A 15750-nucleotide genomic window follows, 5' to 3' on the forward strand; every position below is an offset into this window, starting at 1 on the left:
GTCTCTTTAATTCATCCATTGGCTCAAGGTTGTGGGTGAAGGCTATCTGAATGACTTGTAAATCTGTGTTCTTAAAATACGTATTTAATGCAAACTGGGCCGTCAATTTTATTTTTAGTCCCCGAGCTTCCTGTTTTTTAGCTTAATAAGTATTTGCTTGTTCTTAACTGTTGCTTCTTTCTCATATGAACTTCTTACCATAAACTGTTTTTATGGCCTTGTACATCAGCCAGAACTGACATGCATGCTAAAATAGCTTAGCTTAACTTCTAGGAGTAGGTCAAGTGCCCTTAAATTTCAAAGGCATGTATAGTGGTTTTACTGCAGTGTTAATTACTTTCTGTTTCTCTGTTTTAAATAGTTACTGTGTGAAGACTTTCACGGGTCACAGAGAATGGGTGCGCATGGTGCGGCCTAACCAGGATGGCACCTTAATTGCCAGTTGTTCTAATGACCAGACAGTGCGTGTTTGGGTGGTAGCGACAAAGGAATGCAAAGCTGAGCTCCGAGAACATGAGCATGTGGTAGAATGCATTTCCTGGGCTCCTGAGAGCTCATACTCCACCATATCAGAAGCTACGGGATCAGAGGTAATGTTTCCAATGCTAATAAATATGGAAACTACTATGCTTTGTTCTCAAAATATTTGGCAGGTACAGCAGGTATATGAGGGGTTTTTGCTGGTTATACTTGGTATACATTAATCCCCCTCTTGGCTTCGTAGGCTCAGTGCTTTTGTGCTTTAACAGTAAGATGCACTAACGAAAGTGAAGTTTAGAGAGAGGCTATTTCTGAGGTAGAGAGTGGAACCGTGTTCACATACTTGCACAAAGAAATGTGGAAGGTAGCTTATCTAGCATAACATGAAGTTTATAAGGATCCTAGGCAAACGAAAGGTGTAGGGGGAGTAGCAAGTTAGAAATGAAGCTACCTTGGATGTAATTGAAAATGTTACTGCATTTGAATTAAGCTTTGACCTCAGTTTCCTAGTGTGCGGAGTTAATGAAATGAGAAAACATTCTTTTAAAAAAAAAAAAGCGTTTGTATGATCATGGATACATATTCTGTCGTTTGGCCATTAAATCTTTAAGAAAGGCTTACTGAAGGTCAGCAAAAATTTTCCTTTTAAGGATGACAAAGTGTAGAAGAAATTAACTTTTATTTCTAGTTTAAAGAACACAACAAACATTTCTACCCTGCCCATAAAGAACCTGAATACCCCAGGAGAAAAGCAGATACACTGAAGGCAGGAACTTGTCTACTGATGGATCTTACAGATTATTTCAGTCAAATTTTACTTGCATCCTTAAAAGATTCTTACAATCTTTTAATAAGAGTAATTAAAGCTAAATTCCAAATGTTCACTTCGTCTTGCAGTGATAATTGTCTGAAGTGGTGTCTCCACTGCCCTCTGCTGGTCCGATCAACTATATGTGTCACATTACAGTACTTGACTTTGAGCAAGGAGCAAGTTAATATTAAATTCACAATTGAAGCATTTCAACTTCTGAGAATTAAGTGTTTCATTCATACTTTGCTTGGTATCAAATGGCAATAAGCTCAGAGTAGGGACTTTGCAAAAATTCTTAAATTGCGTCATTACTTTTCATGAAGAATGAGGACACAAAGGTATGTCTGAACTTCATACTCGTTTGTCCTGAGATGTAACTCTGTTTGAACCGCACCCACCACTGTATTCAATGTCTTGCAGTAGGCAAGTTTGGATTCAAAGTATTTTTGGTATATGAGTAGGAGATAAAATTAATTCTTTCAACAGATTAATTCCTTTCATTTTTTGTTTATTTCTCCTAGTATTAGCAACAAAATGCCTGTGAATCCTAGCTTTAGCATTGTGTGTTTATTAGTTGTAAGTTGTCCTATAATCTAATTTTTCTACTAAGAAATAGCACTCAAAGGATCTGCTTTCTCCCTCTTCTTTCCCCCCTGTATATGCCATAACTTAAAACATAATTTTCTGCAGACTAAGAAGAGTGGCAAGCCTGGGCCTTTTCTGCTGTCTGGATCCAGAGATAAGACCATTAAGATGTGGGACATTAGCACTGGCATGTGCCTTATGACACTTGTAAGTTTATTGGTGTTTTTCTGGTGGTGATAGCTGTGTACTTAACTCCAACTTTAATATAGTGAATTATCTTCTTTTTTTTTTTAGAAAAGACAAAGTTGTTGTAATAAGGCACACACTGGAAATAGACAATTTCAATGGCTTCTGTATTTCAGCTCTTGTTGCTAAGAAATACTAAGAATTTCAAAATACGTAGTATAAATGCAGGAGCGTGGTGGTGTAGTTGTTACAATGAGTAGCTTGATTTGACAGTGGAAATGCTGATAATCAGCTGAATTTTGTCTTCAGTGGAATGTCATGTTCTTTCAATGTGGTGGTCTTCCCTTGGGCTATGGGCTGTTGTTTTCCAGCCTGTATTCAGGTTGGACTAGATGTCAGCGCTGGGGGTGGGGAGCAGGATCGGTGGAGATCACATGAGAACCGCTGTTTGTTTGCCTTCAAGGACAGGAACTCGCATTGTTGGTAGTGCTGATATAATAAATGTAATAATAGAAACTGAAGGTAAACCTCGAATTCTAATAGGTTTTAGAAAAATAAATGATCTCCTTGCAGGAGCAGAGCAAAGAATTGCTCAGTTTGTCATAGCATAAATTGTAGAGTATTCAGCCTTAAAACATGCATCTGCTCACTAATGTCTCTTTGTGCTTAAGGTGGGCCATGATAACTGGGTACGTGGCGTTCTGTTCCATTCTGGGGGGAAGTTTATTTTGAGCTGTGCTGATGACAAGACTCTACGTGTCTGGGACTTCAAGAACAAACGATGCATGAAAACCCTCAATGCGCACGAACACTTTGTTACCTCTTTGGGTATGTATTGTTCCACAGTACTTATTGAGACATTCAGAACCAGAGATACAAATTTTTCTACATCTTCACCTGCTGAAGTTGAGTACCAAGCTAGGCATTCACATTTTGGTATTCCAGTGAAGTTTTGTGCTATATGTATCTTAGTCATATAAGGACAGATAGGAATTTAGAGTGTTAAGTTTTTTTCCCCTTCTGCTGCCAGTGTTGCATGTTGGACGAAGACATTAACTGTCAAGGTGTTCTGGAACCCTTCATTGCTGAGTTTGCAGGGATTTGGGGCAGTGCTGTATTACAAATGCTTGCCAACAACAAAAAAGGCAGGGGACGAGGTAAAAGTCAGGAAATAATGTTAATTGTAGTTACTGGGCGTTCCAGTTTAGTATTACCAGAACTTGATAGATGTCAGTTCCCCCCTACCCTGGCAAAAACACTCCTCACTCAACAAAACTAGCTTTACTCTGGAATCTTCTGTATTGTTTCTTTCTCTGTACTCCTTGGGCAGTTTCTAGTTTCTTCATTAAAGCTGTGTACGCTAGGTTAGCAGTGGACCTGGAATTGGGTACTAAGGTTTTCTAATAAAACTAGCAGTTCTAATCAAGATTCAGGGTTTCTGACTCAACTTCACTCTTAATTTATTGAAAGCAGCTGATCAACAAGGGCTAAAGAAAGGTTAAAGAACATTAAAGTGTTAACATTAGATCCTTGGAATTGTCTGTTTCAGTTCATGGATTTATTTGCTGAACCTTTTCTGTACAATTAGGTGTTCTGAATCATAGAATCATTTGGGTTGGAAAAGACCTCTTGAGATATCTGGTCCATCCTTTAATTTAGCACTGCCAAGTCCACCATTAAACCATGTCACTAAGTAGTACGTGTACATGTTTTTTTGAAGACTTTCGGGGTTGGTGACTCAACTTCTTCCCTGGGCAGTCTGTTCCAATACTTCACAACCCTTTCAGTGAAGAAAATTTTTCCAAATATCCAACCTAACCCCCCCCCGGTGCATTTCAAAGCCAATTCCTCCTGTCTTTCACTTAGTGCTTGGAAGAAGAGACCAATCCCCACCTTGCTTATAGCTTGCTGTAAGGTAATTGTAGAGTGTGATAAGGTCTCCCCTGAAACGTCTGCTCTACAAGTTAAACAACGCCAGCTCCCTCAGTCACTCCACACAAGACTTGTTCTCTAGACCCTTCACCAGCTTCGTTGCCCTTCTTTGGGCACGCTCCAGGGCCTCGATGTCCTTCGTGTAGTGAGGGTCCCAAAACTGAACACAGTACTTGGGGTGCGGGCTCAACAGAGCTGAGTACAGGGGAAAGTACAGGGGAACAACCAGTTCCCTAGTCCTGCTGATTTGGATCCAAGCCAGGATGCCATTGGTCTTCTTGGCCACCTGGGCACACTGCTGCCTCATATTCAGCCGACTGTCAACCAATACCCCCAGGTCCCTTTCCAATGGGCAGCTTTCCAGCCATTCTTCCCCCAGCCTTTTGACTCTTTTGACTCTTCATGGATAAACTTGAGTACTGTCTGCTGACCCACCCAGTCCAAAACTTACTTGCATATATGACCTAATTTGGGATCTCGTGAGCAAGACTACACGTTTTTTTAAACATCAGCTCTACTGTCTACAGCAAAAAGCAAAAGTTTCTTGACTTCTGATTCTAAACTTACATGTAATTAATGATGATGTCCTCTGGTAATGTTCAAGGGCTTTATCACTTTTGAGGTATTTCAGACTTGTCTCTGTTATAACTTGATCAGATTTCTTTTCCATGGAAGCTCCTTTATAACTGAACTGAAAATAGATTTTCTTGCTTCACAAAACTTTACATTAGAGAATTTGCCTTCAAAACTATGGATATGCAGAACTTTGAAATTTAGTCTTTGAAATGGTGTCATTTTTTGGGAAAAAGTAATGGCATTCAGTGAGAGAGGGAAATACTAAATTGCATTCATTCTTAACATACACTTTTCTTTCCTCACAGATTTCCACAAGACGGCACCATATGTGGTTACTGGAAGTGTAGATCAAACAGTAAAAGTGTGGGAGTGCCGTTGATTGAATTCACATTTGACCCCTTTTTCCTCTGGATGCACTCAGATACCATGGTTACCCATTGAGCTCTGTTTAAATAAATATTGTCCTTTCATGTAAATTATTCTGGATGTAGATTGAGCTTATTAAATGTTACACACAAAGTATTCATGCATGGTGAATCCAAATTGTATACTGTAAATTTACATACGTTGTCTAGAAGTACCATAGGTTTAAGAACATGGGCTGGCATTGGTCACATCAGACCTAAGAAGGCAGAAGTTGGATAATTGAAAATAGGGCACTTAACTGAATAGTTGACAGTGTCGTTCTATGTCGGATAATTATACCTGTTTTTCTTTCTGCTGTCTGTTGGTGCCTGAATTGGTGACCTCATTTGGGAAAAGTTTTGTAGGGCTCTTTCAGAAATGTGTATCTATGTAACATCACTTAAGTGTGCTTAATAAATCTTCTCTAAGAATACTAGATAATATGGCTGCAATTCAGAATCTTCTGAACCTTATATGTAATTAATGGAAATTAATTAAACTTTGGAATATTTGTCATGAAAAATCTGCCAAATCAACAGAATACACTTGTTTTGGCCTCCTATCACACAAGGGTTGGTATATTTATAAAACTGTAAACCTGAAATAAGACAACAAATCTTAGTAGCAGCTGATGTGATAAATGTATTTATTTTTTATTTGGTCATTCAATGGTTAAGCTGTGCTGTTAAACTAAGTTTAAATGTTTTTTTTTTAATGCTAGACGAACTTCCAGGAGGAGTTGTCCATCCCACTAGAACTTAGTGATCTAATTTCCAATAGAGCTTAATCTCCCAAATGACTGCCATGGTACAACTTGCTGTTTGCTTTCAATGTTTGTTAGAGATGTGCAATTCCTATTACACAACAGTATCAAAGTACACTTCCCTTATATTCACATGCAGGAGGTTGGGGTATGCAAAGGTTTCTTGTTTTCTTTAGTGCCTCCTTGGAAACCCTTTTGAATATGAGGTTATATTTACCTTGACAAGACAATGTGGCTTGAATAAAAACTTAGTGGGTCGCATATTGAGAAATCTTGGGATACAGTATTTAAATGCTTTAAAGAAAGCACTAAATACGTTGAGGATCAGATTATAATGGCAGATACAAATTGATACAGGCTTCTAAAAGAAAAAGAAAACACCATCAACAAAACAAAGTCCATCTGTTGGAATGATCCTATCAAGTAAACTTTTAAAAACGAAAAAATAAATCACATCAACAAAACTAGCCCAGCTTGGTTATTAGTATTTGCATTGTCTGGTGTATACAATTTTTAACTTGCATATCCCTAAAGTTACAGATTTTGACCTGCAGTGAATGAAAATATTATAAATTAATGTTTTAATCACCATTTTGTGACAAATTTCATTATAGATAACTAAGAATTCCAATACTTACTGAACTAACCAGGTCTTTTTAAAAATCCACTTTAAAATTTCCAATATACTGAAGTACCAGTTTGATATTTTAACAGATGAAATTGTGCTTTTTTATTCATTTTGTTTAATACATGGCTTTTTAAACTGTCCCTTTTTAAAAATAAAAATCCTTGACCAACATAGGGTTGTCTGGAGGGTGTACACACTAAGAAATTGGTGAGGGGTATAGTGGTTAATTTCCTACAGTCGCCCACAAAAAGGGTCCTTTCTTCTGCATGGAGGAGATGGATTTCAGTATTGTTTCCCTGCATAGACTTGCCTTTGGGAAGGGGTGGAGGAAATGGAGTTCTGATGTGTGGGTTTTTTTGAGCCAGTTTAAGATTCAGGCTAACTTCTTAAATCCAGTGGTTTACGTAATTTTCAGTGTGTGTTTCTGCACTTAAGCATGCACAGATAAAGTATTTCTTTCTTTGTTAGCTGCTTGGACTGGAAAAATTTGCTGCTCTTTGTCTATTCAAGAATTCCAGATACACAAGTAGTGCATCTTAAAATTCCTCAATGCATCTGCAATTGTTAAGTAATAAGTCCGTTTAATTCCTGATAGGACCTAGAAACTTTATTTAAGTATAACAAAAAACCACACTCATGTACATAACTCGTAAACATAACTGAGAAATTAAAGGTACCTATTAAGTGGAAATTGTCTACTGCATTTTTTTCCCTGTAGTATACAACTATACACAAGGGCAAACAACTAACTAAAGTCATGTAAGCAGCATCTAATTGCTTGTGTGAAACACCCTGCCAAGTACTTCTGCAGTGCAGTTTGCAACCTTCTCCTTTAATAAGCAGTGAATAATCTCAGGGATGGTCCTGAATGGATCAAAAGTTAAAGCCCTGTTTAGACAAAAAAGTGAAAGCCACAACACAGGAGTTGGGTTTGTGAGGGTTTCCTGTTTGTGAGGTTTTTCCTGCTCCTTGATATTACACTGTGTTGAACTTTTTCACTGTTTGCAACGTTTTCTGTCAGCTGTCTAATCCTGTGCCTTTCCTGTGATAACAAGTACAATAATGAGGTTACTGGTTTGGATAACAAAATAAATCTATTAGAGCATTTAAGAGGTTCACTGCTTTGTCACTTTCCGTACTAGAATTGGCATTTCTTAAAAAAATAATTATATATCGACTGTGTTACCAAATAGACAATACAGACTTTTTTGGGGGGGTTAAAAACAGACAGACATTCCAGTGCCACACTGACATAATGTGCCCAGGAAGTCTTAGATGCATTCTAAAAAGTGCAACATTTATTGTGGTTTAGACGTAATCTGGAAGTTGATGTTTTATAGCATCTTGCACTTTAGAAGATTAAAAAAAAAAAAAAATACCGTCCTGCTTTTGTGTATGGTGTGACCAATGATGTGCCCGGGGCACTAATTAAAAAGAAAAAAAAAAACTAGTTGCTAGCAAGTTGTCCAAGGGCTGTGGAGCACTGTAGTATTTTGAAAGCTTTGGCTATAGACTCACCAAGCCCAGTTTTACTGTCAGTACCCTGCTTCTCCTGTTTGCCTCCTCCTGTTTTTATGTGAACTGCCTGATAATATCACTCTTAAATGGCTTTTGACTCGTATGAAAGCTATTTAAAAGAAAAAGATACTTTTTTTTGTAGACAGTGGTGGCTTGATAATCCTTTTAATGATTTGAGTATAAAGAAAAAAATACTAAGGTGAGTGAAGGAAAAACGCACTTAGAATGAGTTATTTGCTGTCCAGCTGTACATAAAGTCCAGTGTATTTTTGAAAAGTCAATACCAAGAATCTTCTAGCAAAGAATACGTGCATAAAACGGTAGGGATAAACATATTAGGAGTGGGAAAGGTTGGGTTGGATTTACAAGTCACAACTGGATTTAACTGGCCTTTATATCTTTCCACTGTGTCATGTAAGTAGCTGCTTTCTTGTCCTACCTATCCCTCAGGCTTCCCCAAGTTCATTCTGAAGATAAGCGAGCAAAATCTTCAAGTTTTAGAAGTTGATCCTGACATTGACATGAAGGCAAACGTTGAATTTTTCATAAGAACTATGTTAGAGGTTGCAATTGGAGAAAACAGTTCCCAGACTGTAGGAGTTAACTGAAGATATGACACAATTAAAAACAAAAAACAAAAAAACAGTAAAGGAATGTATATAATACTGCTCTGTGTTTTACAGTAAGATTTGTTGCTCTCAGACTGTGTAAAACAAAATTTATTCATGTTTTCTGCATATTAAAAAAATCTTATTGTACCAATTGGTAAACTATTAAATGCATATAAAACTAGATGTGTTTTTGTTTCCTTGGATGCAAGAATTAAAACTATTTTGAAAACAAGTTACTGGTGTTCCACCCATTAGATTTTGCTCCACACTGCTTTTTCTTGTAACCTGATTTTAATTCAAATTGTACATGAGTAAGGAAATGTAAGGCATTTTTAAGGCAGTTGGTTGCAGTTAGGCTATTCTGAGGTTTTGTTGATGAATATGGTAAAGTGAGATTTTATTAAAATGTATGCAAACTTAAAAAGCCAGTTTCCTCTGTGATCTGAAGGTTGTTGTTTTTAATGCTGTACCGAGTGTTTTCATGCTCCCTAACGCCGCAGTGCTGAGCCCACAGGAGGAGGCGTGCGCCGTGGGCACCGTGCTAGGAGGCCGCTTTGACTTTTCGGTGTAGTAAGATTTTCTGTGATGAAGTACATTTGGAGCAGAATTTACTGAAGTTGTTGGGTGGAAACCCCCATGTCTTGTACTGCAGGTGCCAGGGAGGTGTAGCGCAGCACAGCCTCCTGCAGCACACGCACGGCGCGGTGCCCTTACATGCTCTGCCGCAGGCGCGGGCCCTGCCTCACCATTCCTGGCAAAACGCAGTGTCAGTGAGGCCAACAGTAAGAGCTGTTGGTGTTGGTGGCGAGTCTGAGTGTCTTCAGTTGCCCTTGCTGCCTTTCTGCATCTTGTTCAGCCGGCTGCCTCCTGCTGTCCTCCCGCAGCGTCAGATGGTGAGCCTTTGTTTTTTTTTTCCCTTACCTTGAGCCTTAATTTAATGTTGGCCTAATAGAACCACCTTTCGCTTTTTACTAGCTCTTTGTTCAGTACCATTGGAGCTATTAACACCGAAAGTTGCACACTGGGGTGAATCCTCCCCAGCATTTCGGTGTGGGAGTAACTTGCTCTCTTAGGCACCAAAAGCCTTGTGTGGTTGGAGGTGCGTGTATGCAAAGCTGAGGCACTGAAGCAGGGCTTAAATTTTATTTTAATGTTGGTGTCTTGCAGTTAGTGTGTAGTTTTTTCCTTATGCTCTGGCCTTCGTTGCCTTGAGTGCTGTTTATAAATGGCTCAGTAACTAATGTGGAAATGCTCATTTCTTCAGAGGTAGAAGGACAAGGCTGTAACCTTGACCATGATGTGGGGAAAGAATGAAGTAAAGCCACCCTACCAGCTATTGTCCCTGTAAGCTTCTTGCATGTTGTTACCTAGTAGCAGATGAGCTGGGGCTGCTCTGTTGACAATCTGTTGGAGATGTTCATTTGTGACCCACTTAACTGAACGTCCAGCTCAAGTCCCGCTTCTGGCTGCGATGAACGTCTGGGTGAGCCAGAAAAGGCCTTCGAACTGATGAATTAAGACGTAGGTTTCAAAGAAAGCCATATGAAAAACAGAGTAAGCTTATCAAAAGGAAACGATAAGGCCTACTAAACTGTGAGTTGCCATGAGATATTTGTGCAGTTGAAGCATTCCCCAGCCCCCAAACTGCTGCCGCCAGCAGCTGTGGTGTGGAGGAGAGGCACCTCCTTGGGTGGTTTGCTTGCCTGTAGAACCGACTGGTACTAAAATGTTCCAGCAGCCAGGGCTGACTGTGAAGAGACACTACATTGGGAAGAGAATGGGTTCGGCTGAGTGGGCGGCTCTGTACAGGTAACGTGGCTGCTGAGTGCCGCGAGGCGACTGGTGCCACGCAGGGAGGTTGTGTCAGGGTGTAGGAGATGGCTTATGGTACATGCTGAAATCCCATTGGCTGGAAAACAAGCAGGGAGGATAAAAATAGTGGGTTGCTTTCTATATGCCAGCTTCAGAATTGCTGATGGTTTCAGTATGTCTCGATTTAATTCTCTGCAGTTATTTTGCCAGGCAGTGGCACACGGTTGCTGCTAGCTCTGGCACTGGGGCACTGCAGGGGCCTATGTGCCCTGACACGCGGAGTGGTGGTGTGTTTGATGCAGAGCCTCAGGAGAAAGTGCACTATATGTAGTTGCATAAACTAATAATAAATTTGGCCTAACAGACCTAATCTGGGCTAGGTTTGGGAGAGCTATGTGCAGGTTCCTGAACTTCTACCCTCTTCTCGGTCTGCTTTGTCCTCAGTTTGGGTCAGGGCTTCCACGATCATTTGTCTTCTCAGACTTGTGAACTCAATACCTGAGAACACCCAAAGCTGAACAGCGGTAAAGAGGATTATGGAACTCTTCTTAAATGCATTGAACAAATTATAGCATTCAAGCTGCTTAGCTTTGTTAGTGAGACTTTGTGTGCTTCTGCTTCATTGCCATTGTTTACCAGGAGAGCACCTGTGCCTCTGCTCAGCCCTTTCTCGCCCCGGGGGGGACCTGCTTCTGAGGTGTCTGTTAGCAGATGAGAGTAGCTCTTGCTTCTCTGTGGTTTTGTCTTGCTGGGGTTATGACTCTGGTATTAGTGTTATTACTGATCTTTTGGAATCAAGTCCTGGGACAGCCCGTCGTGGCACTTGGATAATGGGGGAGGCAGGGGGTACACAGAGAGGAGCGAGTATCAGGCTGCACAAATTCGTGAACAATGCAATTTACTGACATGTTCAAGCAGCCCCCCCACCTCTAAAAAGGTAGTGGAGCTTCTGCCCTGCAGGAGGCACCCACTGCTGGGCCTGCCAAGCCTGCAGCTGGGAGCCCAACCCTCAGCATGCCCCCATTTCTTTTTCTTCTGAACATCACCCTGCCCAGTGAGCTGCGGGTGGCAGCCCCAGCGCCCACCTCAGTGCAGGCAGAGGAGCGCTGGAAGGGGCCTCAGTTCCCCCACAGCAGCTGCAGTAGAGGTGCACACTTTAAGGCTGCCAACTAACGTGACCTGTTCTGTCCTAGGGGCTCTTGCTCAGAACAGAAGCCAGGGGACTCTGTGATGGTGCTCAGCTGAATGTTATCCACCACCTTAGAGCAGTTTTTAAAGAAACTGGTAAGTAGTGTCTAAAATAGTTTCAAAAGCTTTTAATGGACTAAAAGACACTAGCAAAAGAAAGTTCTTATAGGAAAGATGCACTGTAGTCATTTATTGATTGCTTTCCATGAAATTCAGATTATTTTTTTTCCAATAGGAGCAAGGTCTTTTGCAGTAAAGACTCCTCCTGCTTTGCCACCTCTAACAACTCGGAGGCTGCTCCCCAACTTCCCTTCCCCCCCACCAAAGTTACAAATACCTGTAATGTGGTACAGGAACCCAAGGGTACAGAGCACAGTGACAGCACTTGTTTCTCCAGAAGGTCAGTAAAAGCAGCAATGCAAATTAGCATAGGGTAGTAGCCATGACAGACAAAATGAGAAAGAGACTGGACTCCTTTGTCAGCACAGGGTGGTTTTGGACTAGCAATCAGAAGTTGCTCTACAGCTTGATCTGTTTGGGAAAAAAGGACATTCAACTCTGTCGGCATACCATGGCCTGCAGTGGCTAAGTCTTACCTGCTTCATGACTTGCACTACCAGGGGAGCCTGTGCTCGTCCTTTAAAGTGACGATGGGGTGTGTGTGTGGTGGGAGAGGGGGAAAGACAGAGGCAGTTCGTGGCATCTGCCACTTCAGTAACATCCATTGCCAGCAATGGAAGCTCCCCTGGGAACAATCTCAAACCCCGTGTGCAAAACGTTAGTTATGAAGACATCAGCCAGAGGTTTCAGTGCTGGGGGAAGAGTGGTTTTACTTAGCCCCCCTCCCTGCCCCAAAGCCTACTAATTTCGTGTTGTATGAAACTCATGATTCCAATTTAGTTAAATTTGGCAACCAGGTTAACATTGATCAGCTCTGTGGTACAGTTGCTATTTCAAATGAGATCGAGTCCCTGCTTCTTACTTTTCCTCCCCTCTGTTAAGTAGGCAACAGCGGCCCAATATATCACTTTAGTTCAGACCTTGTTTGATGCCATCATCAATCTTGTCTAGGCACTGGGGTTTCCATTGTAATGGAAGTTTGTGCGCTTTAATTATCAAGCCCTCACTCTTTGGATACAATATCCTAAGTTACTCAGCTACAAGCAGAGCAGAGGTGGAACTGTAAGTATCATATATATTTATATATATTTTTCTCTATATCTTGAAAATTAGAACATGAATGTTACTTACAAAAAAACTGACTTGCCAAACTGCCAACCAAAAGTAGAAAAAATGGTTAAAGGAATCCAATGGCTATATCCTGATGTAGAAAATGCTGTACATTTCCCCACCTACTTACACACATTACAGGCTTCAATTATCTGAGCAATACAAATATGGCTGCTTAATTTTCCTTAGCACAAATTGGAATAGTGACTGGGGAGGCGGGGGGGGAATAAATCTTTTGGCTTGGAATCCACATCTTACAAGAATGCTGAGCAGTGGATAGGGGATGTTTTTGTACTGGTTTTAGCAAAGCAGTGTCCTTAGTCAACATAAAAATGACCTGAGAAATGTTATATACCTCAAGACAATTCATTTGGAATTCATATGTACAAAGTAGAAATAACTGATGATATGTGCACACACACACACACATACACACACACAGGCACAACAGCCTCTGGCTGTGCTCACCTAGGATGGGTCTTTCATATGCTGCTGCATCCTGGCCACCTTCCCCCTTCACGTGGCAGATACAAGCTCAGTCAGACAGATTACATTTCTCAGATTAGTTCTTTGCATTGTGTATTAATTGTACCAGTGCAATAACATTGTCAAAAAAAAGGAGGAGCTGCTCCAGGGGAGTCCAAGACCCTGGTTCAGATTCAGAAAAGGGTGGTTTAACTTTTTTTTTTAAAGCGAGGTACACATTAAGCAGAGCTCTGTGTTAAGGGGATCGCAGCGGAAGGCATGCTTGGCTCAGCTTCTTTCTCCTCCACAGCTTTGTCCTCTGGTTCCAGATGTTCACCACTTTTTATGCTTTCCTGGAGCTGCTGGCGTCTCTGCACCTCTGCTTTAAGGTTCTCCAAGTCTTTTTGGCTGAGGGGGGAAAACCAGGAAGGGTAGCAAATATTAGCAAATATAAAGAACGGAGTGAAGCACAGGGACAAAAGGTAGCCACTGCTGTTCTCTACAGTTAGGCCAGCGCTACTCACTTCATTTCTTACAGGTATAGACCACTGACTGTACTTCAGCTACCTCCTGCTCTTCCAAACAGAGCTAAAGAAAAACAAACCCTTTGCTACCAGGGGGATAGGCTGAGAACAGGAAACAATGGGAAATACCAGCTCCCTGGCTGCTTGCAGAGCAGCCCGGGGGAAGCTGCATCATAGTGGTCTTGCCCACATAAGCATCACTTCTCAAGGAAGGTTCCCAGTTTCCTTAAGATGCATGGAGCGGTTTTATAAGAGCAGAAAGCTGCTACAAGGTCACGGTTACAGTCCTGTAAGAGACACTGACAATTCATGCAATACTCCTCCAACCAGGAGCTTTTCTAGCACTGTTACAGCTTGCTGAGGGATCTCAGAAAGCAATCCCTTTACAAGGGTTCAGGAGTACCTTCAGGTGACTGTGGCACCTTCTAAAGCAGTTTTTTTCCTGCAGGAGTGACAATTTGCCTAGTGCTGGCAGAAGATAAGAAGTACGTAACCTCTGGAAACTCCACATTTCGGGTCAGAGTGACTCCATGTAAAGGGAAACATGGGGCTCATGCTATCTCAGGAACAAAGCACAAGACACTGCTTGACTTCTACAGCCATGAGTTAGGACACAAAGGTACAATGTACATAGTTATCACTCTACCTTAGCGGAATGAAGAGAATTCCATTGATAATGTTGAGCTGCTCCAGGATGCTGGCCATACTGGGAGCTGTGAACTACAGCACAAGTTTAAAAGTCAAAATCCAGACTGAACAACTGAGCAAATACAGATCAGGCAATAACCCTCCTTCCCCCTCCAACTATAAAAGGGGCACTATTTACCAACAGTTGAGAAAAAGCTAGGTCTAGCAGCAGTGACTTTACAGCTCATATTTTTGCACCTCTTTACAGCCCCATGTTAAAGAGGCATCTATAGATCTTCGTCACTGTAGGAAACTTTCACTATGAGCACAGTCAGAGTTCAGTTAAACAGAATGTTTATACAAGTTCAAAATCCCTTGCTCTATTACAGCAAACAGGATTAGGGATTTTATTTCCCCTGGCATGTTAACAGGAACATGCTATGCTCACAGTTAAGACAGGTGGTCAATAAGGCTGACACTAGTCTCAGATACCTCAGTTTCATAACATTGCCTTTCACTTATCTGCACATATATTGTTCTTGTTATAGGCAAGGAATAATTCCCTTACCTTGTTTTTGGGACAGAGGCCAGTACAGCGCTTTTCTGTATGGTTACACAGAGTCCCTAGGCCCCTGTGCACTACCACAAATAGTCCTGGGACACAACTACAGTGAAGTATTCTGGATGAGGCTGCAAATGAATTTCCAGGATAGATGGACTCTCAGTAATACTGCTGCTTCTGGGACTGTCCTGCTGTATCAGCTGTGACATCAAACCTCAACTTGCCTGCTTTCCCCTCCACCCCCTCCAAGTGTTATAAACACGGGTATACTCTTCATTACTCTTCAATGGGTTTGAGCCTCCTAGCGCAACACTTAGACTTGACCATTTATCTGATTCAAGGTCCTTACACTCAGATTGCTCCGCCACAAGCTCCTCAGTTCTGTATCCAGTTCTTTGCAGTGACAAGGAAACCCCAACACTCCCACAGAGAGCTGTCCTTCTCTGCCCTTTCTACTGGGAGCTGCCTGTGCAGCTGAAGTCCCTTCCTCAGCCTGCTGGCTAGCAGTCCTCTGGCAGCCACTTGTGCACGGCATAGCAGGGAGAACACCCAGCACACAGGTGGCCGCACACTTGCCTAGATATGCCACAGACAGGCTGGTGTGACTTGCCAGGTGCACATGCAGATAACAGCAGTTGGTTCCTGCTGCGTGGAAGGCAGGGCAAAGCAGGCACCCCACGCTCTGCTGTCCAGCCTTCCCAAACCACACAGTCCTTGGATGGAGAACAAAGCACTTGGTGAAAGGTGCCTTTTTTTTTTTTTTTTTTAAAGGATGAGGAAACTGAGGTGCTTTTGTATTGAGTAATGTGCCTACAGCCAGTGAGTCAGCAGCAGGGGCAGGTTTGTG

At 41.6% G+C, this 15750-nt stretch overlaps 2 protein-coding genes across 4 annotated transcripts in view; one reads left to right on the forward strand and one right to left on the reverse strand.

The window, feature by feature from the left end:
* The window catches only part of PAFAH1B1 (platelet activating factor acetylhydrolase 1b regulatory subunit 1), a 36290-nt gene extending 27614 nt beyond the window's left edge, over nucleotides 1-8676 (forward strand). For both annotated transcript variants that reach the window (XM_035561150.2, XM_050714782.1), the window contains exons 8-11: nucleotides 362-590; nucleotides 1982-2083; nucleotides 2734-2890; nucleotides 4876-8676. In XM_035561150.2, the coding sequence (XP_035417043.1) occupies nucleotides 362-590; nucleotides 1982-2083; nucleotides 2734-2890; nucleotides 4876-4949 (562 nt within the window). In that variant the 3' untranslated portion in view covers nucleotides 4950-8676. The remainder of the gene's footprint in view (nucleotides 1-361; nucleotides 591-1981; nucleotides 2084-2733; nucleotides 2891-4875) is intronic.
* A 4611-nt stretch (nucleotides 8677-13287) lies between these two features.
* CLUH (clustered mitochondria homolog) overlaps nucleotides 13288-15750 on the reverse strand; it is a 33934-nt gene continuing 31471 nt past the window's right edge. For both annotated transcript variants that reach the window (XM_035561147.2, XM_035561149.2), the window contains exons 25-26: nucleotides 14361-14434; nucleotides 13288-13598 (exon numbers count right to left, since the gene is read on the reverse strand). In XM_035561147.2, the coding sequence (XP_035417040.1) occupies nucleotides 13430-13598; nucleotides 14361-14434 (243 nt within the window). In that variant the 3' untranslated portion in view covers nucleotides 13288-13429. The remainder of the gene's footprint in view (nucleotides 13599-14360; nucleotides 14435-15750) is intronic.

Source organism: Cygnus atratus, chromosome 20 (genome assembly GCF_013377495.2).
Source record: "Cygnus atratus isolate AKBS03 ecotype Queensland, Australia chromosome 20, CAtr_DNAZoo_HiC_assembly, whole genome shotgun sequence".
NCBI classification, from domain to species: Eukaryota; Metazoa; Chordata; class Aves; order Anseriformes; family Anatidae; genus Cygnus; species Cygnus atratus.